Source organism: Sodiomyces alkalinus (assembly GCF_003711515.1).
Source record: "Sodiomyces alkalinus F11 unplaced genomic scaffold SODALscaffold_3, whole genome shotgun sequence".
Classification (NCBI taxonomy): domain Eukaryota; kingdom Fungi; phylum Ascomycota; class Sordariomycetes; order Glomerellales; family Plectosphaerellaceae; genus Sodiomyces; species Sodiomyces alkalinus.
In genome coordinates, this window is record NW_021167081.1 from 1781734 (window position 1) to 1802214 (window position 20481).

General features: G+C 45.5%; 2 protein-coding genes across 2 annotated transcripts; one reads left to right on the plus strand and one right to left on the minus strand.

Moving 5' to 3' along the window:
- The first annotated feature begins 8261 nt into the window (after window positions 1-8261).
- On the plus strand, window positions 8262-10310 carry SODALDRAFT_332161 (hypothetical protein). The gene is made up of 2 exons (XM_028611631.1): window positions 8262-8691; window positions 8771-10310. Exons 1-2 carry the CDS (start codon window positions 8538-8540, stop codon window positions 9952-9954), a joined length of 1338 nt encoding a protein of 445 aa, XP_028467816.1. The 5' UTR covers window positions 8262-8537; the 3' UTR covers window positions 9955-10310.
- A 580-nt stretch (window positions 10311-10890) lies between these two features.
- SODALDRAFT_143446 (hypothetical protein) lies at window positions 10891-13182 on the minus strand. Its single transcript, XM_028606813.1, has 2 exons — window positions 13084-13182; window positions 10891-12933 (listed from the first exon to the last, which is right to left on the minus strand). Exon 2 carries the CDS (start codon window positions 12834-12836, stop codon window positions 11130-11132), a length of 1707 nt encoding a protein of 568 aa, XP_028467817.1. The 5' UTR covers window positions 12837-12933; window positions 13084-13182; the 3' UTR covers window positions 10891-11129.
- Between the last annotated feature and the right edge of the window lie 7299 nt (window positions 13183-20481).

Sequence of the window (20481 nt, forward strand, 5' to 3'; positions counted from 1 at the left end):
AAAACTAGTTATAGAAAAGTAGACTCCGATTTAAGCCACGGAAATACGAACTTCTTTACTTTACGAAGAAATATAACCCGCCGCCGCTTTAACTACGTCTTAATAGTGTACCGGCACTATAAGTTTAGGAGATAAAGGTCCTCGGGGTTACTTTAGACTAGAAACTTATATTCCGCCCGTATTTTCGGAGACTTAAGGCGAAGCTCCTTACTTAGAAGTACGCTCTTATAAGACTTATAGCGTTAGCGTAAGGATACTGTATCGGAGATGCGCGGAAGCTTTACTAAATAATAGTCTAAAGCGCTGCGCTATACACGGCCTTAGCCTTTATATAATAATAGGAAAAGGAGAGAAGCCGAGTAGCGTACTTAAGGGCCTAGCTAGCGAGTAGGCGTAATATCTATATATTATTATAGGTATATATCGGGCTATAGCTATAAAGGTAGTTAAGATAAAGGCGGGTATCCCCGTACTAGACTTATATTATAACGCCTTAACGGTATAGGCTGTCGCGCGGATAATAAGCACCTAAATAGAGTAAGCGATTTTCTAAGTCTAATATATAGCCGAGGCGGCTATATAACGCCAATAACGGATAGGGATACGACCTTACCTAAGGTCCTAGGAAGTCTAGAAGTAGGAGGTAGACTTATAGCTCCTCGGGAGGGACCCGGTTAAACGCCTTAGGGAAGAATAGATATATAAGTAGAAACGCACTTTACCGCGCTAATATAATAGCGTAGCCGCGGCGTGGACGCCTTAGTTTAGCCGCGCGGTATTCCTAAGGTATAAGGGCCTTATAAAGCTATAGAGCTTAATCCTTACGTAGATCCGGATAAAGAAGATCGGTCTCCGGTATTTTCTTTTTACGAGAGGGGTCCTAGACGTAGTAACACCGCGTTATAGATATAAGGATAGAGGCTACGAAATAGCGGAATATATTATGCTATAGTATAAAGACGTATTAGAGGAGTTATAATAACTCCTTACCGGTAACGCGGGAGCGTAGCTCCGTATAAAGGGGGACTAGCTTAGAGCCCTCTAAGATAAAGGGCGGGCGGGTAAATAGTAAAGTGGTTTCTAAAGTTAGGCCGCCTACATAACTTCCGTGTCGTATAATAATTAGAGGTAGAGGAATAAAGGCGATTACATAGCGGGGATATAATAAGGGACTATAAAGGAGGATAAGCGAGGAAGTAATAGTTATTAGTCCGGCCGTTATATAGTAAAGCTACGCTACTAATACGGTAATTACCCGGTAAACCCCCTTAATAGTTATTTACTCTTTTATAGAATACTCCGAGCTAATCTTACCCCTATCTATAATATTAACTTCGTTATCTTCTTCCTTCTCCTTAAAAGCGGAGGCGGTTAGGTTTATAGAGGAGGGAACCGGAAAACCTTATAAGAAGGGTTAGAAGCGGGGCCGTAACGGGGTTAGTATAAAGGGAACTTATAAAATACCCGAGTAAAATCTCTAGTATCTCTTTATTACGGATATAGTCCCCGCACGATAAGGGCGTAGCGGTAATAATAGAACTACCCGTACTACTAATAGTATAATAAAGCGCGGTATAATACGAATAAAGAGCGCGGGACTAATAAGTAACGGACTAATAGTATACGCGAATATTCTAGGATAGGGTTAGCCGCGGGAACTATATAAAGGCGTAGCGCGGGAGTATTAAGGAGACTTATAAAAGGTATCGAGCGCTTACGGGCGTTAGCGGCTATCTCTAATAGAGTATAGGCGGTATCTTAATAGGATAACGGGATCTAGGCTAAACGGTTAGCGGCGCGATTATATAATAGGGACGGAGTGAGGAAGACTAATAAAGGCGTAGGAATAAATACTTCGATTACCCTTAATATATTTAATATATTTTACGCCGGCACCTAGGGAGAGTTAGTAAAAAGACTAATATAGTAAGGGCGTAGCGTAACGGATATAGCGATAGTACGGGAATACTTATTAAGGGGGTTACGGTAAGGAGGAGTATAGTAATCTTAAGCTAAGGAGATAACGCACGGAATATAGAGAGACGATTATAAGGTCGGGCCGAACGATAAAAGTTAATAAGGCGTAGAGTAAATATAGCGAGGGCGCCGCGCGAATAAGGCAGGGAAGAACTTATAGGAGTTAGCTTAAGGGTTACCGGGCCTTTACCCTTTTAGGCTCCGGTACCGGTACCCTTTTTCTTAGGAGTTATAGTGGCGAGGATATAAACTTACCTTTAACGATAATAGCTTAAAGAGAGGAAAAACGGAAAAGAGGAAAAGAAGAAAAAAAGGGGGATATTTATAAGGAGGGGGGAAGCGCCGGATTAGCCCTATAAATTACCCTGCCTGCTAAATTAGCCCTATAGAAATAGTAGTTACGCCTAATTTACGCTATTATACCTTCCCCGGGAACTATAAACTATATAAGGGAGGAAGGTATAAGGTTAGAAACCTATCTATACGGCTATTAAAATAGAAACCGTATCGGGGGAGTATAAAAAGCGTACTATACCTTAATAGCTACTATAAACGGTAAGTATATAAGGGAGGTTTATAAATAAAACGATAAATAAAGGAAGACACGCTAAGGGGGTAAGTATAGCCGTGCCCTTACCGGAAAAGAAAGGAAGGGAGGGTATAAAGGGTATTATAGCGGGGGAACCTACCCTATTAGTTTTAGAATAAAGGAAAGGATAGCGGCGAGTAACCGCGCCAGCCACGCGCTAAGGGCGTACACGACCGGCGCGGTATAGACTAGAACTAACTAGCCGACCCCCGTTAGCTACTAGCCCGGAGGTAAGATCCGGATATTCGGAATACGGCGAAATAGCGGCCGCGGAGCGATAACGTATCGGCTGCGCACGATAAACCTTTCTTATATAACGAGAGCGGGGGGGTTTTATCTATAACCGGTTTCCCCTTAAAACCTAGCGAAGGACTATTACCCAGGTGGCTAGTTTAGCTTAGCTAAGCGAGAACAGCGTAATAAATAATAATAATAATAATACTTTCTTTTAGCTTTATTATAATCTATTTAATTAATTTAGTTATTATTAGGTTATTTATACTCTTTTCTAACTATTTCTAGCCTTTTATATCTTATTATTACCTTATACTTTTTTAACTTATAGCCTTAGTTGTACTTACTAGTTTCTTATACCTTTAGACCCTATTAGAGTCGCTATCGTACTTATATCGTAGTTCCGCCTGTAGCACTCCTTAAGGTAATAGGGGAGGTATAATATAACGAAGTAGTTCTTCGCGGCGTCCATGGGAAAGGATTAAAAATCCAGGTTAAACCGCTGGTTAGTTTCTTAGATAAACGTGTGATATTTAGCCTAGGACACGCTATCCTATTTCGGAAGGGGAAAATTAAACTTAGCCTATATAGCGGACCCGTGTATAGATAATATCGTTGATATATCGTGGATATACTCGGATCCTGATAGGGTTACGATAATACGACGTCGAGGTTCGGGCTTACGGTGGTTCCGCGCCGTTATCCACTTAACGCGTTCGTCTAGTTATTTCTCTGTTAGCGTGGCGAGGTTAACGTTTATATATAGGGGCAGGTTAGGGTTATACGCGGGTCCCGTTATGGTTATAGGAGAGACGGAGACGGTGGCAGGGGTAGAGGCAGTAGTAAAGGTAATACTAGCGATAAGGCTAGGAATAGGTACGGGGGCAGGGATAGAAGCAGGAATAGGCGCTTATACGGTGGCAGACACGGGAGCCGTGTTAGTTCCTAGCGTGTTTCTATCGTGTTCCTTATCAGCGTCCTTTATAAAGGCGGTTTCGCTATCGCGTAGCTATCGCTTAAACTAGCTAGCAGCCTCGTTAAAATCGAAGATAGGATTATTTATTTCGTAATAGTTAGATATCTTAGTGACTCTCCTTAACGGTCTTCGCGCCCTTAGAGGGTAAAGCGGTTAAAATATTAAATAGGTAGTCGTAAAGAGTGAAAAGATAGGGTTAAGTAAGAAACCAGGTATAATCACGATAGGGTTATAATCGGGAAAGTATAGGGGTGGCTAAAGAATTAGATTAATCGCTAGCCTCTCCCTTAAAAGGGAACGCTCCCTTACTCCTTAAGGCTACGCTTTACTCCTCGAGGACTACGTATTTACTTCCTCGAGGGCTACCTTATTTACTTCGAGGGACTATTCTGTTTACTATGTGATAATTTACTTTATTTATGCCTCGAGGGGTCTTAGACTAGGCATACCTGGACCCCTATGGGTTTATACTGGGGACCTATTATAACTACTGCCGTAGGCACCTGATAATAACTAGCGTTATTTAACTAGTAGTATATTAATAGTTACGGAGACTTATAACTAAGACGAATAGACGGCGGTATATAAGAATATTAGCCGTCGCTTTAATACTAGCTAGGCTATAATATTTAGGTAGGTTATAGCTACGGTTAAGTCTCTTAGCAGTAGTCGTTTCTTTCTATAGGGCCTAGGCGGTATAGGGAAGATATTCGTATATTACGGTCTCTCTGCATATTTCCGGTTACGCGGGGAGATTATCCTCTACGTGGCTTCCTCCGGTATCGCGGCCGTTCTTTTAAAGTGTAGTCGTACGGCCTATTCGCGGTTTAAAATTCCTTTATATATTTATGATAGCTTAACCTATAGTATACCGAAGAATTCTATCCTTCCCGGCTTATTATAGGAGATAAGGCTTATTATCTAGGATAAGGTTCCGATATAGTATAAGCACTACTTTAAGGCCGTTAGCTATTTATTATAGTATATACATAGCTATACTAAGCTTTTTAGCGGTATTTCTATTATTTTCGTTGGCGATTTTACTTAGATCCTATTACGGGCTATGGCCCGCGGAATAGTCCCCGGTAGTAGCCGGGACTAAGAAGCACGGACCTCCTAGCAAGGCCTATGCGATTATATATATACTTAGTCGCCTATATACCGCGTAGACTTTTCCGTTCCTCCTTTCCTTCCTTAGTTCGAATAATCTATATTTTCGGCCTTAATACGTAAATAACTTTTAATAAGCCGTTATATATTCGAACTTATAAAACTATAAGCTTCGACGCTTATATAGAAGGAGGTCCGGGCCACTTCGCCCTAAGCCCACTAAGGGGCTAAGGGCAGGTCGTAAAGACCTCGTATAATAAGATTGACGAACGCGTGTTATAACGCGTATAAAAAGCGGTAAGAATATATATCGCCCCTATTTATAATATAATCGTTAGCCTATAAGCGGCCTTTAAGAGGTCTTAACTTAAGCTATACCTTATACCTACTACGCACTTAACGCTTACCCTAGTCGTTATGCCCTTACCCTTACTTACGCCCTCAGAGGCAGAGACTACTATACTAATCCCGCCGCCGCCGCTAATACCTATACTCTCGTACCGGGTATAATAGACTACCGTTCCCGTAACATTTAGTGGAAAACGCATAGAATACACCGCCTAGTCCTAGGCTATATAACTAAAACTTAAACTTAATAGCCCGCTATTTCGTAGTAATAAAAAGGCATAGTATTTAATTAACGCGTGCTTACACACTTAGCCTGAGTAGGTGGTTAATACCTTCTTCGGTAATAGAGGTATAAACGGTAAATTTAACCTAAAGGAATTTATAGCCTACCTTAACCGTACGTATAAGGACCGTAACGAATAAGGCCGCGCTACTAACGCCTTTAGGGCGATAAAGCAAAAACCCGACTAGCTATTCGCGCGCTTCTTACTAACCTTTAAAAGGAACCTAGCGTAAGTAGGAGGCTATAACTAGGTAGACTATATTAAGATATTATTCTTTAACGGTGCCCTAAATAATAGGCTATATACTAGCCTAGTAGTAGCTAACCTCCCTAATACCTATACTAAATAGGTCGATAAGGTATAAATACTCGCGTAAAGATAAAAGGGTATTAGTAAGTCGTACCGGCTAATTCCCGTCGCCTATAAACCGGCTAAGAACGCTAATAGCGATATCGCTATAAGTAAAGTTAATAAGGTTAGTAAGTTAAAGGGGACCTAATGAAAATCTAACCGCTACGCGAAGATTATATGTTAGAATTACTAGAAAAAAGGCCGCGTTTAACGGTACTATAAGAGTAAAAAGGATACGGTAGCACGAATATCCCCTTAAGAGGAAGGATCTAAAGATATTCCTAAAAATACTAAAGACTCGGAAAAAGAGTAGCTTTAGTGCGAAATCGGGTACCGCAGTTAACAGTGCGAGAGTAATACGAGTAAGAGAAGTTTAAACCGCTATTACGGAGCGAGTTAGTATTAATCTAAATAAAAGTTAATAGTCATAAGTTAATAAACGCTTTTATAGATACTCGTTATAATTACTATACCGCTATAAATAAGAAGTTTACTTAAATAATACGCTTACTATTAATCGATAAAAAGAAACGATTACTAAAAGGCTTTTTAGAGGAGACTAAACCGGTGAATAGCGCCGGTATCGTAATCTTTATACTAGATATATAAGGGTATACTAAGCGCATTTTCGTGTATATAATACCAAGTCTAAACTAGGATCTTTTCCTTAGACTTTTATAGATAGAATATAATAATAAAGTCCTTTACGCTAAGGAATAAAGGCTCCGCTATATAGTAGCTAATATCGATATCCGACTCTGAGGCGAAGAGGAGCTAAAGGTAGTATATGAGATCCGCGCTATAGTACTAATAACGGGGTCTATATTCGCGGGACTGATAGACGACTACGGTACTAAAGGGGAAAAGGATAGGAAAAGGGTTTATAGGCTATATCGTTAAAAGATATTAAAAAGGCCCTAAGTATAAAGGAATTAGTAGACCCGCGAGAATATATCCCTAAGAGTATTATATAAGAGTTCGGCGACTTATTCGCGCCTTTATACTCTATACGCTTACCCCTATACCCACCTAGCGCCGACTATAAGGTCTACTTATAGAAGGATAGTAGTAGTAACGAATAAGCCTTATTATAGGGCCCGCTCTATAATATATTATATAAAGAGCTCCTCGTTGTGACGGCTTGTTAAAAGTTGTTTACGTATTAAGGCCGAAAATATAGATTATTCGAACTAAGGAAGGAAAGGAGGAAAGGAAAAGTCTGTGCGGTGTGTAGACGGCTAAGTACGTATAGAATCGCACGGGCCTTACTATGGGTCCGTGCTTCTTAGTCCCGGCTACTGCCGGGGACTATTCCACGGGCTATAGCCCGTAATATACCCCCCCCCCCTTACCGGAGGCGACGAGGTCGCCCTTATATTATAGTCGCGTGGTCGTGACCTCTTATTACCCCTAGCCGCTTCGCGTGGAATCTAAAAATAGCTTCCTTTATTCGATTCCATTAAAGGCTCCTTTAAAGGGAGGTAATCCGCAGCAGCCAAGATTCTTTCAAGACTAAAATAGCATAAAAGGGCTCTTATATAGCGGTGCTATCGCGAGCTCCTCGCCGGCGTACATACTCGTTATAAATAATATACCTGCCGAATATAAAACCGGGGGTTATTCCTTTTACCTAAGTAGCGTAGGAAGGGTAGTAAAATAAGCCTCCTACTATTCTTCGGTTTTCACTATTTTCTTCCTCCTCTATAGCTTTCTTTTAAGTATTTTTTTTTTTAATTGGATTTTCTATACTATGAGTAGCCCCGAGATACCTCGCAGGTCCCTTAATAGCATAACTAATATCGCCGAGTAATAGCTTATTACTTAGGCCGCCTATATCTTCTTTACTATAAGTTAGCACGTCCCTCGCTTATAGTTCCGCGCCATAGCTAACTATTAGTAGATATCGGACTTTGCCTCTCCTAGTAAGCGCCCTTATAAAGGTAGTAGTGATAACGATATAAGTTCCGCCTATATTACCGTCGGTTACGAGGTCGGCCGTAACTAATACTAAGTAGACTTCGACCCCCCCCCCTCCTTACTTAATATATTTAGTTATATAACCTTAATAAATAGCCCTATAATAACCGTTACTTACTTATTATAAGGGTAGTTACCTAAGATATATAGTTATATAACCTTAATAAATAGCCCTATAATAACCCTTACCTACCTTATATATATTATAAGAGTAGTTACCTAAGATACTTAGTCACGTGACCTTAATATATAGCCCTATAGTAACCCTTACCTACCTATTATAAGGGTGGTTACCTAAGATATCTAATCACGTGACCTTAGTACATAGCCCCATAGCAACCCGTAGCTTAACTTTTCGCCCTACTCGGACCCACACCTACCCTCAGCTCAGCCTCCGAGTTCAACATCAGTTTATCTACAACCACATCGAAACGATAGACGCTCACCAAAGAAACACAGACGGATGATCCCGGACTCACTTCTAAAAACTGCACAACGACAACAAGGTATCAATACGAGGACTTGCAGATCGGCGAATTAATTTTTTGTTTGGTTTTTCTTTTACGGTCAGGCCTCCAAATTTCAAACGAGAGACGACGTGAAGTGCCCCAGGGGCTAGGGACAGACCAGGGCCGCGTCCAGCGGATCCTCGTACAAACATCGCTCATCCAACGCTTCATCGGGACACCCTATGCCAGCCTTTGAGCTCCATGTCTGGGGCCCGGCCTTTGGCCTCCCATCCATCGACGCCGAGTGCCTGGCTGCCATTGCCTACCTCCACTACACCCTACCCAGTTCAGAATGGACACTCATTCCTAGCAGCGACCCTTCCCTGACTCCTCAGAGTGAGTCTCCTAGCTTTGCTCTTTCACCGACACACATTTCACCCGACGACGTCGCTTTCTTACTAAAGCATCTCACTAGATCGTCTCCCGGCTCTCCGCTCAACAGCCTCTGGCACCTGGGCAGCGGGCTACGACGCCGTCGTCTCCCATCTTGCCCATGAGACGACCCACCATCTCGATGTAGAGCTAACAGACGCCCAACGCGCCGATGCCGTAGCTTACAGCTCCTACATCTCCTCCCACATCGCCCCGCTCCTCGACCTCACACTCTACGCCCTACCGCGGAACTGGACCCAGACCACCCGCTCCGCCTACGGCGCCATCATCCCCTTCCCCCTAACCTGGACGGTGCCCATAGCTCAGCGAGCCGCCGCTGTGGAGAGGGTATCCCACCTCGTGGCCAGCCTCCCGCTGAGCGACGGGAACGACGACGCAGCAGCGCAAAAGGACCTCAGCGCCCTCGACGCAGCCATCAAGCACCTCCCTACGAGTCGCAAGAAGGGCATCTTGGAGCAGATGGCCCCCGCCGAAGCCGCCACTATCCGCCTGCATGCCATGGCCGTCGACGCCCTCTCCGTGCTCGAAGACCTCCGCCGCCACACCGCCCAGAACAGCCACGACTCATCGCCTACCAACGCCGAAACCAGCTCCACAAACCTACGCCTCCTGCGCCCCGGCCAAGTGACCTCCCTCGACTGCCTCGCCTTCGGCTACCTCTCCCTCGCCGCCTCCGCCCCCGTCCCGCAAGATTTCCTCCGCAAAGTCCTAACAACCCGGTTCCCAGCCCTGCTCGCCCTAGCGACCGACATCAAACGCACCTGCCTCGAAACCCCCGGTACCCTCCCCTGGACCCCCTATGCCGTCCGCGACACTATGGGGGGAACGCGCATCCTCGTCCGCTTCCTGGACGACGTGCTCCGCGTCACCCCGACATTAGGCGACCTATACGCCACGGAGCACCGGCGCCGCGCAGAAATCGGCACGGCGGACGGGAGTTTCCTCGACAAACGCACCGCCGCCCTCGCCAGCGGTGCGCTGGCTCTCGGGTCGGCCCTTACTTGCGCCGCGTGGTGGTACAGGAACTTGCCGTCCTTCGGTCTGCGTAGTCAGACGTGGGTCGCCGGCGGTGCGGGCGCAGGCCGCTTAGCCGAGTTTGGCGCCCTGGGAGCCATGTTGGATTTTTCGCTCGCGGGACCTGCTACAGGTCATGGCGCTGAGCATCAGCAGAATCGGATCGTCGAGGCTGAAGTCGGACTTGACTAGTTTGGTTTTTGTCTATGTACCCTGTTTTATTATCATGCCTGTCAGATATATCGCTGCTGTGCTTGTGTCGGGCTTTTGGGGCGACCATTTGTGTCATAACTGTACGATAAAAGGATTGGGGGGGGGGAGGTGGCGAACGAAAACAAGGCCTAAGGAGACTGACAGTTACGAAATATACGGAACACCAGCTCCTGCACTCGATAGTACAATGGTTCCAAGGCCACACCGTCGCATCTTCTTCTACAACGATACCATATTACGGCACACAGACATCCGCTCCATCGATTCAACATTGAGACGGAAAAGAAGGTTGATCGTATTCAGACTCGGAGAAATAGGCAGTACCCATCCTCAAAGCTTGTCAAAGCCATCTTATGTAGCTGGCTCTCACCCAGCTCCTTCACGCACCGCCTTTGATCCGAGAAGCGACGGACGAGATGTGGCCGAAGCGACCCCCGCAGATACATGTGTCCGAAAGCTTCAAAAAGAAAACAGGCAAAACAAAACCAAAAATCGCTTCACATGATGCCCTAGAACGCCGGACCGCCCAAAACGAGAGTAGAAGTGCACCTCACCCATCCGTTGCTTTATTTTCTTCGCCATTCTTGCCCTGGTCGTTTGCCGTTCCGAAAACCGAACCCATCCAGTTTTTCTCGTTTCTTACCAGACAGAGTAGAAAGCCAGATCACCAACCCTAAACCAACGTACATACCCAAACGGCAGCAGATGAAAAGGCAGCAATGCGAGAGGGAACCAGTGTTTCTCAGGCCTTGCGACCGCTTTGTAGCCCCCGTCCGGGCCCAGGAGTTTTCCCACTGTTCAATGCAGATACTCAAAGGCGACATGGTGTCCAGAGAAAGGAGGGCCAGAAAACCTGCCAACCAACGCCTCGCACATACAACAGAAGACTGAAGAGGAAAAAGAAGAAGAAAAAAAATCGCGAAAATGTCAAGAACTGAACAGATCTGGTCAGATGTTCATCGATTGGTGTGTATCATAGACGCATTTTCGGGGTGAAAGACGAATGATTCTTGATCGGGGTTTTTGATATTCCTCCTGTCGCGAATGGCGAGAAGAACAAAAAAACATTGATGCTCCAGCAGGAATGGATCGACCCAAGACTTATGGGCGCTGATGCTGGACACCTCTCAGGTAGGCGTCAGAGATGGGTAATCTCAAATCTCCAACTTTGTCTGGAGCCGCAGAATCCTAGTCCGGAACCAGAGCATGAAGGAGGTCCAGGCGCCCTGCGTCCTCCGCTTGGCACTGGGCCGCTTGGGGATGTCGAACGCAATGCCCTGAGCCCCTTGGTCGCGGGGCTCCGGCTCCTGGACCACGTCTTCATCCATGGCGCCGACGTAGGCGAGCTTCTCGGCGGTTGCTGGGTCGATGGTCGACCTCGGGATGTGCTGCACGCGGGCTTGCAATTTCCTCTGCTTGCGCTGGGCGGCACGAGCCTTCTTGGACTTGCGTGGAGGCACGTACGAGTTCTCCATGTACTTCGCTGCGAAGTGGGCACTGCCGGCATTGACGGAGCGGGCCTCAACCTCGGCCTCGGTGTCGATATCAGCGGTGGTAGGCGTGATGGGAGCGGTGGCACCGTGGAGGCTAAAGTGACTCGTACTCGTACGGGTGACGAACCCGTCCGGATCCTTCTTGGCGAGGGCTGTGGCCTCTTTGTAGATGCGGGCCTGCTCTCGCTCGAATCGCTGGGCTTCCTTCGCATCGGCGCGCTCGCGGCGCTTCATCTCCTCTTTGGCGCGCTTCATTTCCTTCAGTCGCTCGCGGTCTTCCCACTTCTGGCGCTCCTGTCGGATGCGCTCCTGGTGATAAGTCGGGTCGAGTTCTGAGCGAGAGCGCAAGCGGAAGCCCTCGAGGGAGGTGCGGAGGGGCGACATAGTGGAAGTGGAAGGTGACGTAGAAGATGTGAGTAAAGACGTCGGCGGTGATCCCGGTGCAGCTGCGGGGGTTGGTTGGGACGGGGCTCGACTTTTGGAGATCGGGGTGGAATCACCGGATTCGATGACGAGGTTGAGATCTGTGATGCTCGCAACGTGAGCGAGTCGGGAACCGCCGGAGGCTGAGTTGGAGCGGTTTGTTGTGACAATTTGGAGTGGTTGGTGGGAATTGACGTCTGAAAGGGAAGAAGTGCGGTTGTTGGCAAGAGAGGGGCGGCGCGAGGCAGGAGCGCAGTTGCCGGAATGGGAGGAACTGAGGTTGAGATTGTTGGTGGAGCCCAGTGAACTCGAGAGGCAGTTGCCGTTGCCGTTGCCGCTACGGTGCTGGTAGTAGGCGGCGCCGGGAGAGGAACTTGTCTGGAGATCTTCGTCCTCGGTGATGGTAGGTGAGTAGTCCCGCGAGGTCTGCTGATCGACACTGGCCAGGGAATTGGCGTAAGACAGGGAAGTGCGGGGGGTTTGCTGGAAAGGGTGGACGAAGCTGCCTGTACGGTAGGTACCCGGGCCGCTTCCGGAGGTTGCGATGCTGGCATGGGATGCGCCGCTGGTTGACCGCGCGTGTGATACGCTGGGTTTCGGCCTTATGTCGCCGGCACCACCCAAGCTGTCGATATCCAGCCGGCCATATACGCTGCCCTCGGTGTCGCCATCCCCCCATCCCACACCGGTATTTCCTTTGCCGTTGGTGCCAGTGCCAGTGCCAGTGCCGGTGCCGGTGCCGGTGCCAGTGGAACCAAGTTTCGATCCCCAGCCATGTCCGCCATAATGAATCTGCTCCTCCCACGTCCGGTCCAAGTCGAGAGAGCTCTTAGCTGACTGGGGGTTTCCCATCTTCTTGAGAATGGGCTTCACAACAGCCTTGCTACGCGACTTGTTGAGCTTCACGGGGACAATCCCCGTCATGTCGGCGTAGGACGCCACCATTGTGGATGGTACAGTCGCGTCTTCTCCTCGTCACGGCGGTCCGTAGTTATGCAATATTTCCCCTCCTTTTCCTGTCTTTTTTACCCCAGGCGGCGGACTGATTTGGCTCAACTCAAGGTGTCAGTCGCCTACACTGGGACCTCCCAAGCAGTACGAATACCAAGCACTGGAGGATGAGGGTCAAACAGGCCAGGGATGGCGCCCTACAACAGTGCGCGCGACACACAACAACGGCTAATCGACTGACCAGGAGCAAGCGTCTTCGATCGGGTTCGCGGGAGGATAGGTAGTTAGATCGAGGATCGAACGGGCGGTTCACAGTGGACAAGGAGGAGCCAGTGCCTGTTGCTATCGGACAGAGAGATTCGAGCTTGGGGTCAGGAGGGGTCCCTTGTACGCATAGGAAGGACAAGAGCGATGCCCAAAAAAGGACACGGCGGCGTATGAAGGGATGAGACGAGCTTCGTTATACGGTGGGCGGACGAACGCGGAGAGGGAATATAGCGAGGAGGGAAGAGAAAGGAAGGGGTTATTGGCGGATTATCAACTCGTTGGCTGGCATCGAGAGAGATTGGTCTTCCTTTGTCGATATGGTGTCTTTTCGAGTATATTCTTTTTGTTCAGGCAAGGGGGAAGAAGGAGAGACAAGACTCTACAGCCAGGAAAAGAAAGTGTGGCTATAAATTGACTGTCGGATATGTTTGGTATTGTCTGTCGACAGCAAGGAGCATGGATAGATGATGTGGTGGTGGCGTATGAGGAGTACGACGACCGAGGTGAGAGCGGAAGGGGGGGGGGAGATGAGATATTGAATGGTATTTGGACAATTGACGGGCGGAAAGATGGGACGTGGTACTTCGTAGGACATGGACATGGTAGACAGATTGGAGTGGGTGGAGGTTGCCTCACCGGCTGTCTCCCTGTCTCCCTGTCTCTGTCTGTCTCTCTTTCCTTTCTTTCTCCTTTCGCTGCTCGCGACCGAGAAGTCGGGAAGGAAGGAGGGACCCGACCGAAACCATCCCTCCCCTCATCATTAATCATGTTCATCGATCCATCGTTCAATCATATCGGTTGAATCAACCTGAAGAATCAAAATGCCCCGCTTTCATCATCTCCCAGGAAAGTACCTTCATCTCAGGTGAGAGCTAAAGAATGAGGGACCTGGGACCAGGATGTGGAAGACAGGACCGAAAGCAGACATACCGTTGTACGTATGACGCCGGGGGGGGGGGGGGGGGGGCGACCACAAGACACAAAGAGGTATAAAAGGTACAAAGCACAAAATACAGAGGAAAAACGGGGACCAGACAAGCGGTCCAGCCACTCAGCGGTCGTAAAACGGTGGAATCTCCCAACAGCTACCCGGTCTGTCCGCCCTAGCAACGCACAAGACCCCCCCCCCGGACCGGTGCCAAGGGATCCCCAGGTGGCTCCGCGGGCTTGGCGGCTCCACCACTCGAACCACCGGGCCGTACGGGGCAACACTCGCACCGCGAGGCGATATTTCACTATTACGCCGCCCAGACTTGATCGTTCCAGTCGTAGTGTCATTGGAGGCCGTCTGGGGGGGCGAAATGAATGGTAATTTATGGCCTGTGGATGGGAAATGAATGGGGGCATAGGAAATGGATGAGCCTCGGACAATGTCGTGCTGAGGTACGAAGTACTACGACGTACCTTACTTCATACCTTATGTACTTCGTACATATCGCACAATGTGACATTTGCATCTGTAGGTACAACGTACGTTCAAGGCGGTCGGTTTGCATGCAAATGTTATGAGTAAGGGATGTCCGGCTTTAGAAACTCGGCTTACGCAGTTATGGTTTCCAGGCATTCATGGGTTTGCGGGATAAACTGTAACATCAAGCAGGTACTCTCAGAGGTACCTCAAATAACATGCTTATCGAGAATGTTGATAGAGTCAACGCCACGACTTCCGACCATATTGATGACCGTTTTACACAATTGCCCCTCAAACCACCCGTTTCCCGGCCAAAACTCTCATCCCACGTCACACCATGGTGGGGTTCTCGGCCTTCCTATCGACGACCCAACGGAAAATAAGCCCCGAGCCAAGAGAAAGATGGTGTGTGTTAGGTATGTTGTGGGTGGAAAGCATGTGAGTTTTATTTACGGGGGAAAACAAATCGCAAATCCTTGACGTGTCCATGTCCATCAGCTCCAATTTGCCTCCTCTGGGGCTGCATCGCATCGCCCCCAGACCGGATACCAGCAAGCGAATGGCTGGGCTGAGCTGTGCACAGCCCATTTCCGGGGGATATTGCTCGAAAAAGAAGTTGAGGCTATTGTTCAATTGCCTACTTCGTCGGCCCCTCCTCCATTTGCCAAGATTCCTCCATTCAACACACACACACTGCTGACAGACGCACTCGGATCGAGGCTGTTTTACGACATAACGACGTCGCCTCCCTTTTTTTTTTTCTTTCATTAAAACCGATTCCTTTCCTTGTTCTGTTGTCCTGTCTTCTCTCCTTCCCCATCGACATGTGTCCCCATTTCTATCGTTGTCCTCTCGTCACATCCTCCTGGCGGTGATGTTGTTGGCAATAAGTTCCAGACTCCGCATCTCTGTTGAACTGGCCCAGCGCTCACCGCCTCACAAGATGCAGGCAGATAACGGCAGCAGATAAGCTGCCGCCCGTTGCGGGGTTGGGATGACACAAACGTGACTTTGCCATTCCACAATTCCACAGACCTACCGAGACCTGGTACAGTAGATATAATTACATCCTGTAGGTCATTTGATATCTTCATGTCTCAGAGGCGGGAAACGAAAGCGGAACAACACTCTATCAACCGGCTGCGGGTGTCCTCATCTAAGTCGTCTCATCACGGCCCGCTTCCGTATGCGACACTCTCGCCAGTTAATGACATTCCACTTGTCTACCCATGCAACCCTTTACTGACATCCAGGGACGTTTTTTTTTCGATGCGTTCCTACTATTGGCATTCTGTTATGGCACAGCCTGGTCTTCCATCGAGGTCATTAGTGTAATGCACTGCTTAGCCACTGCAGCCACCTTGGTTGATTATCGTCTTTAACCGAACCGGACCAACCAGCAAGCTGTAAGTCCTCTCATGCATAAGCGAGATCTATCTGGGCGCATCCCCCGATGGATCGACTTGACCTCTCTCCACGGACTTTCCCATCCCCTCGGCCTCGCCGTCAGTTATCCCTATAAAGTACGAATACTGGATTCAAAGAGGGCGCACAGACACCTACTATTTAAAGCAAATGATGCCCACCGCCCAGAAAAGGTGACGACGGGGGGTGCACTGAGAGAAGAGTGCTCTTGAAAGCACTTGCAGGCTGCAGCCCGCGTTGGTGTCCGTCAGCTGCATGCTCCCCCCCTCTGCGCCCCCAGTGATTGACAGAGCGGTCTGGACGCGCACCAGGTGGTCGGACGCCTTGCGATAGTCGATCCTTTTATCTGTCTCCGGGGGATATATTTTGCCAAATATCACAAAGAAACATAATAATAAAGGGATTAAAGGGGGGAGGTTAAGAAGTCATCGCACTGAGTTAGAATATTGAATTAACGGGAGCGTGCTTATAGGGAGCGTTGATTTAGGAAATATATGATTGTATTGTGTATAAAAGAGAAAGAAAAAGGGGGCGGGTATACGTGTCCTAAATATATCTACCACCTTCTAAGCGAGGATAATAAGGCACCTCTAACTAATAGGAGAGCACTATACCGTGGCTTACGTGATAGAATATAATATACCCCCTAATTATTACGCCGTGATTAGCGGAACGATTACTTAGCCTAACCTTAACCTAGCCTTATTTTTAACCTTAAAATAGTCTTGAAGGGTCGTGTAATACCCTTAATATCGAGTTAAAAGGCAGGAATAAAAGCTGTAAAATAGTAAAGAATAATACTAATAGTAGTAAATAATAAAGGAAAAGTGCTATTAATAGTAGTAGTAAACAGGTAATAGTAGGGCCTTCCGTAGATAATTTAAAGGCGTTATACCGGCGTTTTAGAGCTTTTGGATCCTCCCTCTTATAACCTCTTATACCGTTATTTTTTCGAGGAATTTAACGATATTAAACTAATTTTCTATAATTTTTCTAATAATAGTAATAAAAATAATAATAATAGCGATATAGTGAGTATCGGAGCTTTATTTTTAGTGGCGCGTGCTAACTGGTAGCGTCGTTTAGGCTCCTCCTACTCTCTTAGCGGTTACTTATACGGCTACGGCGAAGAAGGCTTCGTCTAATAGCGTTAAGAAGAATAAGGGTAAGGGTACCGGTAAAAAGGGTACTACTATAAGTTATTGTAGCGCGTTTATTCTGGATCTAATTACTCTAGACCTTAGCTAATTCCTAATAGACTACTAAGGGCAGTGGTAATAATAATAATAACGATACCGATAACGATTTTATTCTAGTCCTATTCGAACCGCCCTGTCTTAAATGCGTAAAGGGTATTTATTCTAGAAAATAGCGCTCCTTTAATTACTATATTTCCGTTCCTGGGCGCTCTAATAGGTGCTAAAAGTGTAAGGATAAAAACTATATATACTACCCTCTATAAGTTTTTACCCCCTATTTAAGGCGCTTTATAATTATAATTATATACTCTATTTCGTATTAGCTTAAAGATATATACGCTATTAAGCTTTACGACTGCTAACCTATACTTATAGTTTTTCTAGCCTTATCTTATTAGTTAAAATTCTATTTAACTATATTATAGTCCGAAAAATCGATAAGGACTCGGAGGACGATAATAAGAAGGTGTATTTATCGCTTTATTTCTAAGGATAAAAGCTCTAACTAACTAATCTTACGTAGTTCTTCGCTAAGCTTAAATAAACAGTAAAGTTTATAATTAAGTTAATAGAAGATAACGATAATAAGAAGTTTTTCCGTAAGGAAGAACTTAAGGGAGAGTTAAATTAGCTCCCCGCTACTACTTCGAGTAGTAATTCTACCTCCTAGCTCGCGGGGATTATAATAGATATTCTTCGGGAGAATAGGTTTATCGTTACTCCTCCTGCTAAAGGAAATAGCGTAAATATTACGTAGGATAGTGCTTAGGATAGCGCTAATAGAGCTTACTCACTTTACTAGTCTACTCCGACGTTATCTTTTTAATTTTTAGGATTTACTTTTAGGTTATAGTATAGTGTTTCGGTATTAGGATAACGATATACCCTACTTTTTACTAAATTAACTAAGCCGCCAGCGCGCGGTACGCCTAAGGCGTAGGAATTTCGACTTTAACTGCTTCTTTCTACCCCCTCCGTGCACTAATTATATTAAGATATACTCAGAAGTTCTCGAACTTTTATCGTGGAAGTACTTTTATTAATCCGTCTACTAGTATTAAATTCGTAGTAAGATATACGACTCTAAATAATCACTTTATATTCTCCTGCCTTACCTAAAAGCGCTATATATCTATATAGCGAAGCCTAGTCTTAATTCTAAAGCTATCGTCGACTATTAAGCGTATCGTTTACGTATTATTATAATAGATATCCTAAGGAGATTCTAGATTAAAGCGTATTTTGATAAAAAAACGCTTTAAACCTATTATTTCTTTCGCCACTTACTCTAAAACGAGTAGCTTTACTTCGGTTATAAACGTTATTACGGTTACTTACCTTATTACTTTCTATATAATTAATCCCCTAAATAGGCTAATAAGGTAACCCTATAAAGATCTTTATATATCTAAATCGTCTATAAAAGAGGCATCGCTTACGATAACTATCGCCTATAAACTAATACTCGATCCGTACTAAATTAAGAGGTCCTTTATTATAAATAAATAGCGGATAGCTTAGTCTACCGCCTTATAATGCTTAGGAGAGGAGTTTCTAAGAAAGCGGGAGAGGATAGAGGCGGCGAATACTATATTAGGACGTATTATAACTACTATATAAAGCACTAATCCGACCCTTTCTTAATAAGATTTAATCTCTTAAGCGGTGGCTTTATCTTCTCTCTTCCGGTATTCTATAACGGGAATAGGGATTATTAGGCAGGTATTTAAAGCGTTTAATTTAAACCTAGCTACGATCTTTTCGATATATAAGTCGTGGGAGAGGAAAACCTTATATTAAGGGCGATCTTAAGTAATCTTAATACCTAAAAACTAATCGGCTTCCCCCTTTTCCGATTCCTCGAACCTTATTTTAATCCCTTTAATAATCCTAAGGCCGTTTATAGCACTATCTCTATAGAATAATATAAGAATATCGTCTATAAAAAAGATAACTAATATGTCTTAAGCCTTAGTATAGAATAGGCACGGTTCTTCCTTACTAGCTTTTATCCCCCATTCTATTAGGGTGGCCGTAAAGGTCTAGAACTATAGTCTAGGCGAGTCGCGTAGTCTATATAGTGCTTTATTAAGCTCTAAGCACTTATCGGGCTACTTAAATCTATCGGAAAATTCGTATATAACGGGCGTTCCTATTTTACTCCTCTAGACGTTAACGAAGGCGTTAACGATATTAAGTTACTTAATCTCTAGATTAAACTAAGTAGCTAGGGCTATAATAATACGAAAAGATTATATAGCGAGCGTTATTACGTAGGTTCCCTTAATTATTAAGCTCTCTTTTAGGTCCCCTCGAATATATAAGCGTGCCTTATATCGTTCGAGATATTCGTCTTAGTCGAACTTATAGGTAAAAACCTACTTTAACGGAGAAGACTTTAACTTCGCCTCTAAACGCTTAATTTCTCTTTATATACGCTTTTTAATTAGCTTATTTACCTCCTTCTACGCGGCTTCCTTAAACCGTTCACGTATCGGGTAGTTAGTAAGCTCTCGCTAATACCTTTGTATAGCCTTTAGATGGTCGCGATAAACCCTACCGTTAATTAAGGGCTTCGGTGATATTATAGCCTCTCTTTTAGTATTCGAATAGGTATTTATTTTAGTATTGGCTACTCCGAGGATTATTAAATTAAAGGTTAAAAGCCCTTCTAGCTCGTCTTAGCGCTCTTCTTTATTAATTAGATAAGAAAAAGGTATAAGTTAAAGGTATATCTGGCTCTACCTAATATATCCGTGGATTAATCCGAATAGTCTTTCCTTAAGCACGGCGATCGGTAATTCTTACACTAGCACGCGTTATTTCCTTTACTAGTATACTCTTTTTCCTTTAATAGGCAGTCACCTTAGGAGTCGGTCGGATAAGTAGTCTAGATCCGGACGCTATAGTGCGGCTAATACCGTGGTGCGGATTAAGGGTAGCTAGTCCTTATACTGTCGCCTATATACTCCTTTCTATAGTTAAATTCGTCGAAGTATCCGTATTAAGCTCTAGTATATATAATCCTAGCGTATCGGTTACGGTATCTTCTTATATAGCCACTCTGTTATCTTATTAGTCGGAAGAATTATTAATTAAGAGTTCCTCCGAAGACTACGGCTCTACGCTTATAACCTAAAGATTCCTACTCTAAGGATTAGGTATTACGTATAGGGTTTAAAGTCCTGTTACGGGCGGTTTAGGTGTATTAGGTATATCTAGTAGCGGCGATAAAGCGTCTAATTTAGGCTTTACTACTTCTACCCCCGAGTTCGAACCCGTGGACTATACTTATTCTCTAAAAGGTACGCTATTAATTAATCCACCCGGAGGGTAG

Bases quoted from the DNA above. Each gene is read 5' to 3' on its own strand.
- SODALDRAFT_143446 (XM_028606813.1), bottom strand. From the start codon at position 12,836: ATGGTGGCGTCCTACGCCGACATGACGGGGATTGTCCCCGTGAAGCTC.
- SODALDRAFT_332161 (XM_028611631.1), top strand. From the start codon at position 8,538: ATGCCAGCCTTTGAGCTCCATGTCTGGGGCCCGGCCTTTGGCCTCCCA. The intron at 8,692-8,770 runs GTGAGTCTCCTA...GCATCTCACTAG, and splicing joins CCCTTCCCTGACTCCTCAGA to ATCGTCTCCCGGCTCTCCGC.